The sequence below is a fragment of the Moschus berezovskii genome, chromosome 10 (genome assembly GCF_049115385.1).
Source record: "Moschus berezovskii isolate FMDL1 chromosome 10, NW_MosBer_1.0, whole genome shotgun sequence".
Taxonomy (NCBI): Eukaryota; Metazoa; Chordata; class Mammalia; order Artiodactyla; family Moschidae; genus Moschus; species Moschus berezovskii.
Genome location: NC_142469.1, coordinates 27,923,712 through 27,943,055, shown reverse-complemented (window position 1 = coordinate 27,943,055; position 19,344 = coordinate 27,923,712). Strand labels below are relative to the sequence as shown.

Genomic DNA, 19,344 nt, shown 5'->3' with positions numbered 1-19,344 from the left:
ACTACTACTTCACTGAGAAGACAAAAAGTTTACTTCACTAAAATATGGTTGAGTTGATGGGTTTGTGGAAAATGTAGTTTTTATGTTGCCATTCTGAGTTCTACTTTCACATGTGGAAAAACCACTTGTAGTCAGAATATCTGTAATAACAGTTTTTAATCTCATCCCTTTTGTGGATCTCTGTTCAGTTTTATACTTCATAATAAAAATACAAAATTAATTGATCACAACATTTAGGTTTTTTCCCCCAGAATCTAGAAAATTTCTTGAGGATTAGATCCCTTTTCAATAAATTATTTTACAAATGTTTCTTCTTTTATCATAAATACCTATATTGAGTAGTTATGAAAGTGGAAAAGGAATTAACAGCTGATTGTTAAGACAGTCCTCACTTTCTGACTTCTTAAATCTCTGCAGCTTACAACTCAAAGTTTACAGAAGTATTTGACTAAAATATACTCTATTTTTTAAGTTAATGCAAAGCATTTATTTAGGTAGGATGATTGTGTTTTCATCTTATCTTTAATTTGTTATTTTATAGTCCATGTTTTCTTTAATTTACTTGTAAAGCAGTTGCTATATAAAGTTTATCTTTTACCTGAAGGAAATTGTTTTTGTCTTTTAAGAGAATGGGCTTCCCTTGTGGCTTAGCTGGTAAAGAATCTGCCTGCAGTGCAGGAGACCTGCATTCAATCCCTGGGTTGGGAAGATCTCCTGGAGAAGGGAAAGACTACCCACTCCAATATTCTGACTTGGAGAATTCCATGGACTGTATAGTCCATGGGGTCGCAAAGTCAGACATGACTGAGCGACTTTCACTTCACTTTATGAGGATACCTTACTTTATTTCTGTTTTTCCCTGTTGTTGCCAGATCTTTTCATAGCAGCTTCTGTGGTGGCTCAGATGGTAAAGAATCTGCCTGCAGTGCAGGAGACCTGGGTTCAATTCCTGGGTTGGGAAGATCCCCTGGAGAAGGGAAGGCTCTCCACTCCAGTATGCTGGCCTAGAGAATTTCATGGACAGAGGCGCCTGGCAGGCTACAAGTCCACGAGTTCACAAAGAGTCAGACATGACTGAGTGACTTAAAAAAAAAAAAAATATGTATATATATATATAGTGTGTGTGTGTGTATATATATATATATATATAAGTTTATCTTTTACCTGAAGTAAATTGTTTTTATCTTTTAAGAGGAGCCATACTTTATTTTTTGCCCTGTTGTTGACAAATCTTTTCATGGAAGTTATGTTTATCATTTGTCTTTTAAGTAAGTGACAAATATCAAAGCTTGATATTTTACTAAAAATGTGAGTAAATGTGCCTTATGGACCCTCCACACTCTTCCATGTGTTGTTAGGTCTTAAACACTGCTACATGTGTCACATGGGGTATGCTTGCTAGGGCTGTTGTAACAGTGCCGTAAACTGGGTGGCTTAACCAATAAAATTTATTTCTCACAGTTTTCAAGGCTAGAAATCCATGATCAGGGTGTCAGCAGTCAGTTTCTTCTAAGGTCTCTCTCTTGGCTTGTCTTCCTTCAGTATCTATACATGGTTATTTCCTCCATATATATCTGTCTGAATTTTTTTTCTTAGAAGAGCACCAGTCATGTTGGATTAGGGCCCACCCTAGTGACGTCATTTAACTTAATTATCTTTTTAAAGACTGTGTCTGCAAATACAGTCATATTCTGAGATACTGGGATTTGGACTTGAACATACGAATTTGAGGGAGGTTGCAAACCCAGTTGAGCCTATAACACATGATCACTTCTCAAGAGGCCCTGGGCAGTGTGAATAGGAGATTATTGTCTCTGCATAGTCTGTCTCTGTTTATTAAACCATTGCTCCAGGTCTTAGCTTTTCTGATCTGGTTTTATATTCAGTCTAGCCTTCAGATCATGTGTACAATGTATCAAGATCTAGAATCATCTAGATCTTGTGATGGAACTTGAAGTCACAAAGTTGAAGTCTCTTCTACGGAGGAGGTTCCTACTTGTGTTCGGGAAAGAGCGCTTTATGTTTGGCATGAAGCAGCTTGTTGGAGAGAAACTGAACAAAATAACCTTATAGATTTTCTGTTATATGTACCTACCATATATTTTTCAGCTCATGTACAGAAGTCAGTGTTGACATTAGAATGTGGCTGGTATTAGGTTTCTGTTGCTACCATGACAAATTATTACAAACTTAGGGGGTGGGAGGAGAAGGGGACGACAGAGAATGAGATGGCTGGATGGCATCACCGACTCTGTGGACATGAGTTTGAGTGAACTCTGGGAGTTGGTGATGGATAGGGAGGCTTGGCGTGCTGTGATTCATGGGGTCGCGGAGAGTCAGACACGACTGAGTGACTGAACTGAACTAGTGGCTTAAAACAGCACAAATATATGATCTTATAATGCTAGAGGGCACAAGTCTCAAAAGGCTAAAATCATTAAAGATGTCAGCAGGGCTGAGTTCCACACCCTTGTCTTTTCCAATTTCTAGAGGCTGCGTCTGTTCCTTGGTTCATGGTCCCCTTTATCTGTGTTCAAAACTAGCAATGTAGTGCCGCTCTGACTCTGCTTCTGTTGTCACATTTCTTTCTCTTGACTACAGCCAGAAAAGGTTTTTTCACATTTAAGGACTCACCCTTCATCACATCTACAATGTCTTATGCCATATAAGGTAGCAAGTTTACAGGTTTGTGGGGAGGAGCATTTTATTACTCTGTCTACCACGTGGTCTTAGCTCAATTGTCAGCATTTCTCTCTCAAGCCTCCTCACTTTTTATCTTTGTCCTTTCGTATTATGCTTGCCACTTCAGACAAGTGATCCTGCATTTGAATGACTCCTAATCATTACCGTAAAGTCAGAGGAGAGAAGATAGTCCCTCACTGCCTAACTTGGTTTGTATTGTCACATGGTTCCTTGTTCATGGTCTCCTCTTAGCTCACCCTCTCTAAATTAGGGTGACAGTGGATTATATCAAGGATTTATTCATCTGTTTTCTGAAGCACAACACTGATGCCTTGGGAAAGAGAATGGGGATTTCAGTTTGGTTTTATATGTACTATAAGTCTCAGGAATTCCTTGAAGTTTGGGATATATCTTAGACATGCCTATTATATAAACTAAAATAGAGAAAAATTTACCTGAGACAGGAACTTATAGGGAAGTAGAATACTTTTATTTTAGCTTAATAATTTAAGTGGTTCTCAGTGTACATCTCTTGAATGTTCAGTTCAGAAGTAATGAGGGGATGTGTTAAGAATGCAAAATCCCGGGCTGTAATCCAGACTTACTGATTCACAGTCAAATTTTAGTCATTTTTATTTCCACAGCTTTTTAACATTTCATGCCAGCTCATATGCATGCTGACACTTTAAGTATTGCTTTAGACTCTTGATGACCATTGGCAATTAGATTACTTAATCATATTGATGGCATGAACCAGCAAACCAGCAAAAATTTTACAAAATTTCTTTGCAGAATTTGGTCTTTTACTTGAAAAGAATGAGCAAATAGCAGCATAGAGTATGATTATCTATATATTATAAATATAATTTAAAAACAAATGGTGAAAAGGGAAATATTCATAACATTTATGGCAGATAAAGATTTAAAATGTTCTTAGTATTCAAAGAAAACTTTTGAGTTAATAAGAAAATGCTAAATTTGCAATATACAAATTGCCTAAGAAAACATGGTTACAGGTAATTTTAAAATGAAGACATGAAAATGGTCAATAAACTTATGAAAAATGTTTAATGGTACTCAGTTTAGTTCAGTCACTCAGTCGTGTCCGACCCTTTGCGACCCCATGAACTGCAGGATGCCAGGCCTCCCTGTCCATCACCAACTGCTGGAGTCCACCCAAACCCATGTCCAATGAGTCGGTGATGCCATCCCACCATCTCATCCTCTGTTGTCCCCTTCTCTTCCTCCCCTCAATCTTTCCCAGCATCAGGGTCTTTTCAAATGAGTCAGCTCTTCACATCAGGTGGCCAAAGTATTGGAGTTTCAGCTTCAACATCAGTCCTTCCAATGAACACCCAGGACTGATCTCCTTTAGGATGGACTGGTTGGATCTCCTTGCAGTCCAAGGGACTCTCAAGAATCTTCTCCAACACCACAGTTCAAAAGCATCAATTCTTCAGCATTCAGCTTTCTTTATTAGAAAAGAAATATATTTGCATACTACTTTAACATTACACAAATATATTTATATATTATATATTTTACATTTGTAGTTCATATATGTACACACATATATATGTGGAAAGATAAAAATCTTCCTTTGGCTGCCACAAAAGGAACATATTTATTACTATATATGTCAGTGGGGTATGGGGATTGTAAATTTGTTCATCCTTTCTAGAAAGGTAGAGTTCCAATACAGATCACAAATTTTAAAAATAATCATCTAGTGAGTGATGTGAAGACTTTTTACAATATATTCTATGTGAAAAAGGGTTCTAAGACAGTCTGTGATATTGCCCCCAGTTTGGACAGATAATATTGTACGCGTACAGATGCAGAGAGGGGCCTGGAAGAATGTGCAGCAAGGTGCTAGTCGTGGGTAGTTCTGAATGGGTAGAGCTTATTGGTTTCCTTTGGTTTTGATTTTACATTTCTGTGCTCCTAAATTTTCTGATAGGAAGTACTACTTTTTTGTAATGATTTTTTTTGAAGCCTTAAAATATTAAGAAAATATTTTGTAATTCTCAAAAATTTTAGATGAGGAAGGTAGAAATGTGAGAGATGCAAACAAGGTGAAAGTTAACAGTGATTACTGTTACCTTCAAATCAGAATTTCCAAGGTTTCAGAATTGATGCAGTGCTAAAAAGTGAAATAAACTTGACCAATATATGCACCCCTCATCTCCTCTTTGGAACTCTTCTTGTGTTTCCGTATGCTTTGTTGTTTACTCTCCCTATTTTTTTTCCTTTTCACGTGCCTCTAAGTCTTTGTAAGTCTTCATTGACAACTAATGCATTGCATGTGACACATCTTGTTAAAGAAGATCTAATCTTTTTTTTAAAGTGTTTGCTTAATACCAAATCTTTCATTTATTTTCTAGCAAACATATATTAAGCATTTACTCTTGGCTGTGAGAAGTTTTTAATACAATAAATTAATGTCACCTTTGTGTCAGGCTACGTGGTCTATGGAACCATTATTAAAATGGGATAATCTTGTTAAATTCCTTTTTGTAGATGTTATTTTTTGTCAGCCAACTTTCCAAGAATGCACTCATTATTGAAGTCTTAATTATCATGAAATTTTTTTTAAAAAAAATAATAATTTTTGACAGAGACATTATGGCTAGAAGAATTTTTTAACTTCCTGATTTAATTCAAAAGCTATCTTGTTCATAGATCTTCATAATTGACACTTCACTGTAGCCAGACTCCTTTATGATATACTTTAATTATTAGCATGGGAAAGAATGAGAGAACAAAGAAGGGGAAACGTGTGACATCTTTTCTCAATTGTGTTCTTTTTCTGATTCACATTTTAGAAGTCCAAATATATCCCAGACATGGTGAAAGTATTTTAATTCTGGCAGCCGTTAATCGCTCATTGGCACTTGAACATCAGCTGTTCAGAAGACTGCCAGTAGATTGTTTAAAGTTTTTAGACTTCAAGGAACAGCTGGGCTTTACAACAGCACTCAGTTTCAGATTCTACATTTCATGTGAAATATATTTTTATGATTTGATATGTTAACTTCCAGCTTGCCAGAAAGCCTTAACTCATTGTTGTGCACTACATTATAAGTGGGATGATCAACAAAATGTATTGCCCAAACCAAGGCAGTTTCACAGTGAGAGAAAATGCTATTAGTAATTACACTGAGACACCGGATGTGAACTGGTGTTCACATAATATAATTCCTGTTGGCTTTAAGCGAATTCCAGCTCAAGTAATTCACATGCTTTAACCTTCTTAATAACATAAGTATACCTGCAAAATCATATTATTTATCTATAACAAACCTATCTAAACGTAGTGACTTAATTACTATTTTATTAATGATCATGATTCCCTGAGATGGCTAGGGAGGCTGGAATGCTTGGGACATATAGATTCTCATCCTTCCTATAGATCCTCATTCTTTACACGTTGTTCACACTCTGCAGGTAAAATATGCTTCTCTCCATCCTAGGTTTCCACATATAAATTCTCATCCTTCCTATAGATTCTAATTCTTCACACGGTGTTCACACTCTACAGGTAAAATATGCTTGTCTGCATCCTAGGTTTCCAAAAATGTCATCCCAGTAATGACAGCAGGCCCAAAGTTCAGGATCCCGTTATCTAAATCAGGTCTAGATGCAAATGAATGTTCTTGTGTTTTGCCCCGTGGTGTGTGACTGGTCTTATCTGTTCCCACATACCAGACATACAGTGGATGGCAAGGACAGAACCACCACAGTAAACATTCCCATCCAGAATGGCAGGAAGAAGAATCATATAACACTCAGTGATTCATAGCAATTCTGAATTTGCACTGGACGTGTTGCCAGGCCACCTACTTGAGAGACAGGGAATGATCTTTCAATTGGGCCCTGTTTCATTTTCTCAGAATGTGATTCTGTAGTTTATTGTTCTCTTAGGCTTTTTGGCTCTGCTCTCTGGGTTCTTGGTTATGTCCTCTGAGATATTCTTCCTTTTCCATAAGAAATAGCTGTGTTGCATCCTGAATAACTTTCTCAACATGCTTCTTGCCTGTGTGGATAGTTGAGGACGCAGTGAAGTATTTTCCATTTTGAAGTGTCTCTGTGTCAATTAATCCAAGTAGTGCAGTACCCTTTTTCTTTTTTTAGCTTTCTATGTATCAGATTATAGTCTCCTCCATTAGATAAAGGCCCTACTCACAGATGTTTTCAAAAGAGACCTTCTCCCTATATTGGCTGACATATCAGAGTGCTGTGGACCAGCCCCACTGAACTAGACAAAAATCTTTAAGGAACCTGTCTCTTAGGTTCGACTTTAAATCATTCAGAGGTTCTCTTGTTACAGTCACACACTTAATTTGATCTTTGGCTGCTGGCCTTATTTTACTTTGGAAATCTTTTACAGACAAGTTTTGTGCCCTCTATATTCTGTTTAAATTTTTCTCAGAGATTGAACATTTCCTTCTGTAGTTCTTATCCATTTTAGCCTTAGCATACAGCCAATTTACACATTCAACATTATTCCTGAAAATCTTTTTAGTCAGATTTATAAGTTCATTAAGTACACTTTTCTCTTTTTTAGATTACTGAAGGTAATAGTTTTGTACATCGTTTCTCTTTATCACACAGATTGCCATTTTTTCTGAACCTGTAAAAAGTTTGTCTGTGTAATTTCTTTCAGCAATATTTTGTGGTTTCTGGTATATATGCCTTACACATATTTTGTTAAAAATGTCCCTATGAATTTCGTGTTCTGGAGTGCTGTTGTAAGTGGAATCATGCATTTTATTTCATTTTCAACTATTCATTGCTAGTATATAGATATACATTTACTTTATGTAAGTTGATCTTATATTCTACATTCATGTTCAGTTCAGTCGCTCAGTCGTGTCCAACTCTCTGTGACCCCATGAATCACAGCATGCCAGGCCTCCCTGTCCATCACCAACTCCCGGAGTTCACTCAAACTCATGTCCATCGAGTCGGTGATGCCATCCAGCCATCTCATTCTCTATCGTCCCCTTCTCCTCCCGCCCCCAATCCTTCCCAGCATCAGAGTCTTTTCCAGTGAGTCAACTCGTCGCATGAGGTGGCCAGAGTATTGGAGTTTCAGCTTTAGCATCATTCCTTCCAATGAACATTCATGTTAAATTCACATATTTTTTCCTAGTGGATTTCTTGCATAGATTCTTTAGTATTTCCATGTACATGATCATTTGTGTACAAATAAAAAGTTTGTTTTTTCCTCTCCAATCTTTATTCCTGTTTTTTCTTTTTCTTGTGTAACTGTAATGGCTAGTATCTCTAGTATATATAGCATTTGATAGAAATGATGAGAGTAAATATCTTTGTCTTGTTTCCAGTCTTAGGGGTTGTTGTGGGTTTTGCACAGAGGCTTTTTACTAGGTTGGGGAAAGAAAAGAAAATTTTAGTTGCTCAGTCGTGTCCAGCTCTTTTCAATCCCATGGACTATAGCCCTCCAGATTCCTCTGTCCATGGGATTCTCCAGGCAAGAATACTGGAGTGGGTTGCCATTCGCTTTTCTAGGGGATCTTCCTGACCCAGGGAGCGAACCCAGGTCTCCCACATTGTAGGCAGATATTTACTGTCTGAACCACATGGCAAGCCCAGGTTTAGGAAGTTCCTTTCTATTCCTAGTTTACTGAGAGCTTTTGTTATATATGTGTGCATATTACTGTATATAAATTATACCTCAATTAATAACTGATTTAATAAAATTACCCATTCTAAAGCATAAACGGAGTAGTAGTGTTGTCTGATATATATTAGTTTTGGGAAAACTTAAACTGTGTAGAGTTTTAAAAGTTTAAGAAAAATCTTATTTAAGACTAAAAAGTTATTAACATCAGTCAACAATCATATTAAAGACATAATCAAAATGTTTAAGATTTTTCTTTCAAAAACAAAAAATAGATCTAAGAAAGGAATTGCTGTATTTCCATTTACTGAGCTAATATGATACTTCAAAACTGTTATTTTTCTGGGTGGTAAGCTTTGCCTGTAAAATCTAAATTTAGTACAGCTGAGAGATTGTAATACCTTTTCTTTCCTCAAGAATAAGACCTAAGAATAACAATGAAAAGTAAGAATGCTTTTAATGTTTAGTAATTATATTTTGTGTTCTTATTAACACTGAAGATATATAAAATACTAAATAATAACTCTGTAGGTTAATTCTGAATCAGTATAGCTAGATTTTATTTAAATTTATACTCTTACACATACGAGAAAACTGAGGCTCACTCAGAAAAAGTAATGATTTGCCTTTAGTTGTTTCTGTATTTATGGTCATTTTTTTAAAAAATAGGAGTTACTTAAAGATCCATTGTACATTGGACTACGGCAGAGAAGAGTGAGAGGTCCTGAATATGATGATTTTTTGGATGAATTCATGGAGGCAGTTTCTTTCAAGTACGTATAATCTTTATTTTCTCTATATTTAAGTTGGATTTCAAAAACTTAAAGACAATCTAACATAATAAGCTATAAAAATGTTCAAGTTTGGTACAATATTTTTAATAGTTATAAGTGATATATATATACACACACCTATGTATAACCTCATAAATATTGCTGACCAAATGATAATGTCATGTGTCTGTCCCCCCAAAAGTTGTCTGTGTTGCTATCCCTGAAGATACTTTTTTCCTACAAGAAGCTTCAGCTTCTATGGTTTGGGATTCATAATTATGGTGAATGAAGCAGTGGCCAATGACTAAATTACCTGAGTAAGCCTTTTCATGATTATTGGTGGTCTGCATTTTGTTTCCTGCTGCTGATATAATCTGGTCTTCCATCATCTTCCTGGGTGAATCTGACTCTTTTGTGGTAGGAGAGGCAGAGAAGTGAGCATGAGTTAGTACAATACACAGGGTCCAGAATGAAGCAACATCCACGTATCTCTGATTAAGTCTACTGTATTTGATTAAGATGCAATACAGTATTTCACTGAATATTTCATTTAATTGTGGACCAAGGGCTGCTGTAAAATTTTCTGTTTTTTTCCTTCAAAGTAGAGACTTCTGCCATAATTTAGTAACGTACTCTGAGAGAATTTTGTCACGCTAACAGTGGTCCCATTTGTCTCTGTATAGCCACAGAAACCATGTACTATTTAAAAACATATATGTTACTTTGGTTTTTCATAGAAATGAACTCATCACTGGCATCAACTGTAACTATACACATACTTCTGGTTTCTTTTTATTATAAGGTTTAATTTGAAGAAATTGAATTCAGTAGCAGAAAGTGCTCTCATCAGCTTGCAAAATATTTACAATATTTTGAATGTCTTGTTACCCAAGGTTTTAGTGCAAAGTACATTTACCAGTTAGTATAGACTACTTTTTTAAAACCTATGTCTGATTTATTTCTAATTATTATTTAACTCATTTAATTAAATTGTACTTACTCATAGACATAGTTGAGCAACTCTAAAATTCAAGAGTTCGTGGTACAGTTAATTACTAGAAGTTTTTCATATTTAATTTTAGATTTCTTACCCTTTCAAATTTATATAAGATTTTGCAATTATGTGTAACTTTGTAGGTAGCAATATTAATCAAGAAATTGTATAGCGAATATTGCAAGGTGGCGTAAAGAAAAAGAAATTCTCAGCATATTTGTTTTTATTTGTCTGTTTGTGTAAATAAAATTTATCTTCACATGGGTGACTTCAGTATACTTACTGAGAAACTGTTGAGTCATGAATATAGCATATATGGCCTATATACTTAAATACTGTTGAAATAAAAGGAGAAATGTATGCCCTATATACTTATGCTGTTGAAATAAAAGAGAAATAATTCCACAGAAACAAAAAGAGAAATAATTCCATAACCAGTGAAAAGCTTTCTGGATGAAAAGCTAATTTTGAATGAGCTTTGTCAATTTAGAATCAGAAGAACTCTGTGTGTGTGTGTGTGTGTGTGTGTTTAATGTTGAATTGAGAAAGTACCTAAGATCTATAATAATAATAATAATGGGGATTGACAAGAGTCAACAATAATTTAAAATGCAGAGACTACCTATAAAGCAGGAATTACACTTCTGGGCTCTTCCCAGAGAAAAACCCCACAGACTTTTCAAAGATACTTTCTAGCATAACTCTACTTTGGGAAGAGTTTTCTAGAAACGAAACCTACTACCACTACCAAGTTAAACTGGGACTTAATTCTGAAGATAAACCCAAAATTTATCTTAAAATTTTTAATATAATATATATATAAATATATAATATAATAAAAGGAACTATAGCTTACATTCAAGGTGGCAAATGCCTGTGAGGAGTTGGCTTACCCAGGAATCAGATTCTAGATGGAGTTATTAAGGAGTGCAATTGGAATGTATCATTTTGTAAGGGAGAGAACAGGAAAAGAAGTGGATGAAGAAGTTGAACCGCAGTGTCGACCTGCCAACAGCCCTTGGGACTGCACTTTCATGCCGTCTATTTAGACCCCTAGGGAAAACTAATTTCCGTTCCCACTCCCCAACCAATATTATGTTGGTTTTCTAATTTACCTCTTGTCAGGATTCAGTTGGGACAGTTGTAATTTCTTCCTTTTGGCTTTCTCCACAATTATATTTCTTAGCTCATGGGCCAAAGACTTGTTCAGGGTGTTGCAGCAGTCAGCAAGTAGGTATCTGTCCTGGTTCTGTATTTGGAGACTGAGGAAATCACCACCATGTGGGTAGACCTCGGCCAGGGCTCCATTTATGATTGGACTCCAAATCCTTCTAACAGGGAGTGACAGCATATTGATTTTTCAGGTCTCCCAGTATCTCTGTCAGCTCTGTGCCCTCAGAATGTCTGAGTAGTCAGTCTACCCCGTGCACAGTTGCTGGATTAAAGGGCTATAGGTCCCTTTGGGGGAAGGTTGGGGGAATTACTACCTTGTATTCTTGTTATAATATTACATGGTCCTTCCCTCTGGAGACTAGACTACTTCTTTAATCAGTGAGTTCTGGGTCCAAAAGTTAGCTAAGATTTGGAAACTGAGTCAAGTGATTGAGACATTATTTGGGCAACTACTCTCCACTTTGTGGCCATTCATCTTTGATTTATTTTGAATGTACATGTTGAATAGGCACCTTGTTGGGATGCTATATTTTATTAATTATGTCAATAACTCTCTGTGGGTCAAGCACACCCCACACACCAGCCTTGCGACTCTCAGGATAATTGTGCCCACCTGGCTTCTGGTGGCTTCTGATCTTCACCTGGTTCTGTTATCCCCACTGCTGTTGATGAGCCTGATTCTCTTACATACCTTCCCTCTGTCGCTTCTGGTCTTCAGAAGAGAGCCACCACTCAGAACCTAGTAAAGCAGATGTCCTCTCACTAGTACCTTCCTTGCAGCTTAGGCTAGTGGTGTGTTTTCTGGGCCTTCCTATGGAATGTGTCCATCTGATGGGCTTCTGGACCTGTGCAGCATGTACACCCCAGAATACACTCTCTGAACCCATCGCCCCTCTTCTGACCCCTGCCACAGAGTTTCTGGCATTTCATATTTAACATGAGCTATTACTTTAGCCTCGTTTTTAGGTACCATCCTGGTAGCCAGTTTGCACATTTCCTGAGATTCTTGCTGGTTTTAAGTCTTGCCTCTCAGGACGGTGCCCTCACATGGATGGTGGTGGTAGTGCTGGTTTAGCACCTAAGTCGTGTCTGACTCTTGTGAGTCGATGGACTGTAGCCTGCTGGGCTCCTCTGTCCATGGAGTTCTCCAGGCAAGAATACTGGAGTGGGTTGCCATTTCCTTCTCTGGGGGATCTTCCCCACCCAGGGATCAAACATGGGTCTCCTGCATTGCAGGCAGATTCTTTACCGACTGAGCTACAAGGGAAACCCGCCCTCACATGGATAAACTCTCCCTTGTCTAATCTTAAATTCCAGCCCCTTTGATCAAACACCTTCAGTATTTAATCTTACATGTACTCTCCTTGCTAATGTAAACTTGCTAGATCTTTCAGTTCCTTCCTCAAATAGTGTCTTTCTTTTTCAGGCCTCATTACCCCATGTGGGTTATATTGTGATATAACCCTAGTTACATAGGCCTGAGTGTCTGGAGAGGAGGTGGGGCTGGACAAATGGGGGGTTAGGGAGAGACAGGTTGTCCTATTGGGGAGAAGCCTCTACCTACATCCTCCCCAAGAAAGAAGGGGCAGGGCTACTTATATTGGTTCAGAAAGTTCTGGGGAGTTAGAGAGTTCAAGATTTTGGGGAGATATCGAGTAAGACATCTTGTGCCACATGGCAGGAACCTGGTCTTTTCCAGTCAGGATGTTGACTTAGAACATCTCCCGTGCCTGCAGGTTTGGGAGTTTTTGACTGCTCTGACAATTAATCCCAACTCCTGGTCATTAGCTTTCTCTGCCCTAAAGACCTGATGACATTTTCATATCTACCAGAGAGTTCCTCTGGCTTTCAGGTTGGTGGTTACTTGCTTTTAGCTTTTTTATTTCTTTCAAATTTCCAAATGCATTCTTTTTCTTTTTAAAAATTTTATTGGCGTGTAGTTGAGTTACAGTGTTGTACTAGTTTCTGGTCTATAGCAGAGTAAGTCAGTTATACCTGTATTGCCTTTAGCTTTTTGTTTTCTTTGCCCATTGTCCTTGTAGTTATTATTTCTCTTCTGTTTCTCAAATATCATTCCAGCGACACTGTTCCCTTCTGCTGATATGTCAGCCCAGCCTATACCTGGCGAGAGCTTTAACTGTTGGACAGCCACCTTGTGCCAGGGCTTCTCTGTGTTCCCCTGGGGTTAGGGTCCTCATTGCCAGCCGGACAACTAGGGATCCAGCTCCGCAGCCCCATCCTATCACCTGCTTTCTCGGACCACTCCTGGTACCATTGGTCACAGATTGGGTTATCTGGGACATATTCGGAAGCAAACTTTGGTCTTCAAGAGGCTTGTAAGAAGTGCCCTAGAGGTCAGCTCCCATGGAAGGGGTACAGAGGGAGAAGAAATGGGCACAGGGACAGAACTGAGCTGGGAATGCAGCACCAGACGCCTTCCTCTGGCCCCATGGAGAACTCTGGAACCACAGCGGCTTTTCAGAGTTGTCCTCCATTGCCTGAGATGGCCAAGCCTTCCTGTTCCTGCATCATTTAGTTGTTGGATGTGGGTCCCCCTGAGAAGGAGCATGACCTATGGTTTAGGGCTCCCTGTAACTGAGCTAGTCCCTGGGACAACAGTGGGGAATCTGAGAGCCATGTCACAGTAATGTTTAGATAAAGATAAAAGCTGAGCAGAAAAAAGTATTGAGGTTTGTAATAAAGGCACGTGCTAGAGTGTTAGGAGGGACCATATTTCTGATATTCTAAGTCATGTGACAGACAAATGCTAGCTTCTACATAGTATTCTTGCTTTGGAAACATTGACTATTGGAGCAAACATTGAGTTGCTTCAGGAAACCATGTGCTAAAAGAAGCTCAGTCTCTCCATTAAAAATGTCACATCAAACTATTTCTTCTTTCTCACTGTTTTCACCCATTTGTTCATCTATTGAAAGCCAGGCACTGTGTTTGGTGCTGGGAATACAGGACTGAACCAGACAAAAATAATCTTTGCCTTTCACTTAGCTTCTTTACTGGAGGAGTCAGATAATAGACAAGCAAATAGGAAATGAAACAATGCAGTTTATAGTAATTGCAATGAAAGAAAGAGGAAATTGTACTGAGAATAATAGGAAATGACTTAATTTATATGTCAGGTAAGTTATCAGATACATTCTATGAAGTCAGTTGTCAGTCATGATACTTTTTTAGGCGTGATACGTTTGTTGCAAGTTCATATGAGCTCTTTGATTATAGTTAGGTAAATTAATAAACAGTGGAAAACTGAATCTAAAAAGTATTGATTGATTAGAACAGATACTGAGTAACATCTCCTGTGGCGTAATACCACAGGTCCATTTCCCTAGTACTTGCCTTTTCAGTGATTTTATCAGTTGGTCCTATATATTGAGAATATCGATTAAGAAAATAATCCTGAGTAGAAAATAGTTTCTACACCCACGTATGTTCGCTGAGCATTTTTATCCCATGGTTTTCTTCCCTCTGTTTCCTGAGTAGCACACCCTCGTTGCTTTCTTCCTATGTCACTGGTTGCTCCTTCACACCTCTCTTGGCTTCTTTCTTCCCCTCCCCTTGGCCTCTGTACCTTACGGTACTCCAGGGCTTGGTGCTTTCCTAGATACTGTTTATCTTCACTCCCTTGATGACCTCCTCTGGTTCTTCTTCGTATCTTTGACTCCCAAATCTGTGTTTTGAGTCTGTATCTCTTTGATTCTAGAGTCTGAATTCTAGAATGGTAGTCAGCCTCCTCCTTGACATAGATCTGTAATAGACAGAGCACATGGAGAAGTCCAGAATTGGACTCCTGATCTCCCACCTCCCTGACCCCTGCTACTGCTGCAGGGTTTCCTGTCTCAGTAACTGCAGCCCCGTTTGTCCTGTTCTGAGGGGAACTCATTGGCATTATCACCCTGTACCCATACTACCTACGAAGCTCGTTAGCTTTGACTTCAGAGTGTAGCCAGAATCTGGGCACTTCTCACGGCCTCTGTTGTTACCGCCCGTATCTTCTCCCTGATTACTGTCATAGTCTCCTGGCTAGTTTGACCGCTTCCTCCCTTGTGCCCCCTTGTCTGTCCTCAGCACCGAGGCTAAAATGATTGTAAGTTAGGTAATTTCTCTTCTCTAAATCCTCAAGGGCTTATCATTTCATGCAGAATTAAAATGAAAAGTCAAAGTGTGAAAGCCCTAGTCAGTCAGTCATGTCTGATTCTTTGTGACTCCATGGATTGTAGCCCGCCTCTGTCCATGGGATTTCCCAGGCAAGAGCACTGGAGTTGGTTGCCATTCCCTTCTCCAGAGGATCAAACCCGGGTCTCCTGCATTGAAGACAGATTCTTTACCTTCTAAGCCAAGTGGGAAGCCCTGCAGAGAATAAAAGTAAGTCCTTGCAATAGCAGAAAAAGACCCCAGACCAACTGACTGCTTGTTTGCTATTTTTCTGAGTGAAGCCAGGCATGCTGATGCCTCAAGGCTTGCCATTTTTTTCTTCTTGAAATCCTTCCCACCCTCACCTTACCCAGTTTTCCTCATGGCTAGCTCTCTCGCCTACTTTAAAGAGGTATTTAAAACCGCCCCCCTCCCTTGCCCAAAGGATTTTCTTGGCACTACAGTGGTAAGAACTTGGGCACTTTCACTGCTAAGGCCCTGGTTGGGTACTAAGATCCTGTAGCATGGGGGAGAAAAAGAGAGAAATAATACATGAAATAAAATATAATTTCCTCAACTATTTCTTTCTCAGTGAGGCCTTCCATGACCAACTTCTTTATAATTTTACCTCTAATTCATTTTTTTTCTTCCTTGCATTTATCAGTATCTGATGTATTTATATTTAATTATTTATGTTCTTCCTACATCCCTACACTGTAAGTTTCACGAGAGCAGTTTTCTTTTTCTTTCACTGCCATAGCCCTGGTCTTTAAGATATTATCTAGCATGTGATAAGTACTCAGTAAATATTAACCAGGTGAATGATTGAATTTGATTTATTTTGTTTATGTAGCTTAAAATGATAGATATGATTGGAAGAACTCTGGTATTTTAAATAAGTCACATAAATATTTTCATATGATTTAATTTCAGGAAGTATTAAACCTCTTATAATCCTTATATACTGTCAAGTACATACTAAAAATACTACTTGTAGGTTACTCCTTAAATATTTGTTTTTATTTTGTGGTTGTACTTCTTGAAGTAGCTTTTGTTTTCCAAAATCAATTGCATCTGAAAGTTAATAAGAACAGTAGTGACAGCTTAAACTCTATTGTCTAAAATCCTTCGGAATTTCATTCATAGTTATTAACTAAATGAGAAAAAAAAAAAACAGTACCTCAAGAGAGCTTTAAAAAGCTAGTATTAATTTTTTTTAATGAAAGTAGTAGAAGCTATTCATCTGTGGCTTAATCTTTTTTCCTTTTCCTTTTTAAATGATTAAAATAAAAAATCACTTGGAAGCACTAGAAATGGCAGCAGAGATGATTATTATATTTAGATCTCAACCTTGGCTGCCATCACAGATTTTATTATGCTCTGTCACTTAATGCTTAGGGGAAGTAATCTTAATCTGAAGCCATACCATCTGCCACTTCTGCAGGGTGTGACAATGGTGTTTTCATAAAAGGGTGCTTTCTCTACTGATTTGACACTGAACCAGAGCCTTGACAGTTTGCCTGAGAAACACCAGACTATTCAGAGAGATTATTAATTTGGTCAGAGTTCTCAGAGGTCACATATTAGATTTCAAAGGAATAAGACATATAGCCCCTGATTATTGTGGCCATATTTACTGAATATATTTTTATGATTATTATAATACTTTCTAAAGACGTCATCAGGTATCCAAGTTAATGTGCTCTTCATCATTACTCAGGGCTGCAGTTCAACACTTTCTCCACTGTTCTGCACTGAATCTTTGGTTGCGCCTTAGGGAAGGGGCCTTGTTACTTCCCCATTACCTTTCTTTCTCCTGTTTCTGTTGCAGTTAATTTCATGGCTGACTTTCTGTGCTACCTTCTTCCACCTGTTCCAGTCATTGCCTTTTATTCCTGATCCTTTTTTTAGCTGAATGGGTATATTTATAGCTTAGATGATTTTATCTATAAATCTTTGAGGCCCTTTGGATTCCACCTGTCACTTTGATCAGCATAAGTTCCTTTGGTTTTCATGAGAAATTTAATAAAAACATATGACTGTATGAGACACCACCTGCTATTCTTCCTTGTGGTCCAAAGGTGAGGTAAACCATTTGAAAAAAAGATCAAGTGGAAAGAATGTCAATATGAGAAAAATCAGCAACCATGTAACTAAGGAACATGACTCAAATCAAATTTATGACTCAGATGTTTTTTTCCATTTTTCCATCCAAAGAAAAATCAGATTCACACTTTAACTATAGCCATATTTTTCTTGAAATGCCAGGTATTTCTATTTAGAACTTTCCATTTTTTTTTTCAAGTAAATGAAAAACACAGGTCATATAAGTATTAGCAATCTATAGGTGTGCTTTATGTACACATATGTGTAAATATATATATATACAGTTTTAGTCCCTTAAAGATTTAAGATGGATGTGTATTGGGTTGGCCAAATAATTCGTTTGGATTTTTCCATAAGATCTCACAAAAACCCGAACAAACTTTTTGGCCAGTCCAGTACTTCAGTATTTTAATGCTAGTTTTGCATCTTTGTCCATATTCTAGTCCAGTCTTGGAGGAGCCAGTTTGACTTGGAGGAACAAGTCAAATTTATTATCTCTTTCTGAATATAGTTTACAACTCTTTTCTTGCAGATGCTTTTCTTTTCTAATTGTATTTTATTCTAAACATTAATTCTAATTGCATTAATTCCAGCATTCCTTTAATATGGATGCAGATTTTTTACACTGGTTTTATTCTGTGTGAGTATTACATATGTTACTTTATTGTGCCCTATTTTCCTTACTTGAATATGAGTTCTGTCAGAAAAGAACTTTGTTATCAAGGGATCGCTTTTTTCTCATTGTCCCACATTATACTATACCACGTGAAAGTGAAAGTTGCTCAGTCATGTCCCACTCTGCGATCCTGTGGACTATACAGTCCATGGAATTCTCCATGCCAGAATACTGGAGTGGGTAGCCTTTCCCTTCTGCAAGGGGATCTTCCCAACCCAGGAATTGAACCCAGGTCTCCCTCATTGCAGGCAGGTTCTTTACCAGCTGAGCCACCAGGGAAGCCCAAGAATACTTGGGTGGGTAGCCTATCCTTTCTGCAGGAGATCTTCCCAACCCAGGAATTGAACCTGGGTCTCCTGCAATTGCAGGCCAATTCTTTACCAGCTGAGCCACCAGGGAAGCCCAAGAATACTGGGGTGGGTAGCCTATCCTTTCTGCAGGGGAATCTTCCCAACCCAGGAATTGAACCTGGGTCTCCTGCAATTGCAGGCCAATTCTTTACCAGCTGAGCCACCAGGGAAGCCCTACTGTGCCACTAGTGAGTATAAAATAACCCTGTGGAAAGCATTACTTAGATGTTGAAGCCATCATGAAACTGCTGTGACACGTATCTGAAGGAAAGGTGATTTTCTAACGTAAACTAGAGAATCATACAGTTCTATGAGTAAAGTGACTCTGCCGGTAGTAAACTAAAGGTTTGAATTTTAATTACAGAGGACATTTATGTTTTAGAGTTTACATTTTCTCTAAAGAAGAAAAGTGTTTTAATAAATTCCCGTTATATCCATTATTGCCTGTCTTTTTCTCTTTGAATCAACAAGCATTGAGATCTATATAGAAGAATCCGTTGATCCCTTTATCTGAGGTTATGAAAGCTGTATCGTTTTATTTATTAAAGATAATCATTGTGGTTTGACAGTTTGTGTACCATGCTTCCTCTCTTTCTTCTTTCTCCTGACTTTGATTTAGCTAACTGAACCCTAACTTCTTTTATTTGTTTACTATTTTTGGCTGTGCTGGATCGTCATTGCTGCGTGGGCTTTTCTCTAGTTATGGTGAGCGGCTTCTCACTGTGGTAGCCTGTCTCCTGTAGTGAGGGCTCTAGGGCACATGGGCTTCGGTAGTTGAAGCACATGGGCTCAGTGGC

General features: G+C 38.0%; 1 protein-coding gene across 1 annotated transcript in view; it reads left to right on the top strand.

The window, feature by feature from the left end:
• ME1 (malic enzyme 1) overlaps positions 1 to 19,344 on the top strand; it is a 218,091-nt gene that overhangs the window by 114,377 nt on the left and 84,370 nt on the right. Inside the window, exon 6 of the mRNA XM_055433822.2 lies at positions 8,996 to 9,099. Within this exon, the coding sequence (XP_055289797.1) occupies positions 8,996 to 9,099 (104 nt within the window). The remainder of the gene's footprint in view (positions 1 to 8,995; positions 9,100 to 19,344) is intronic.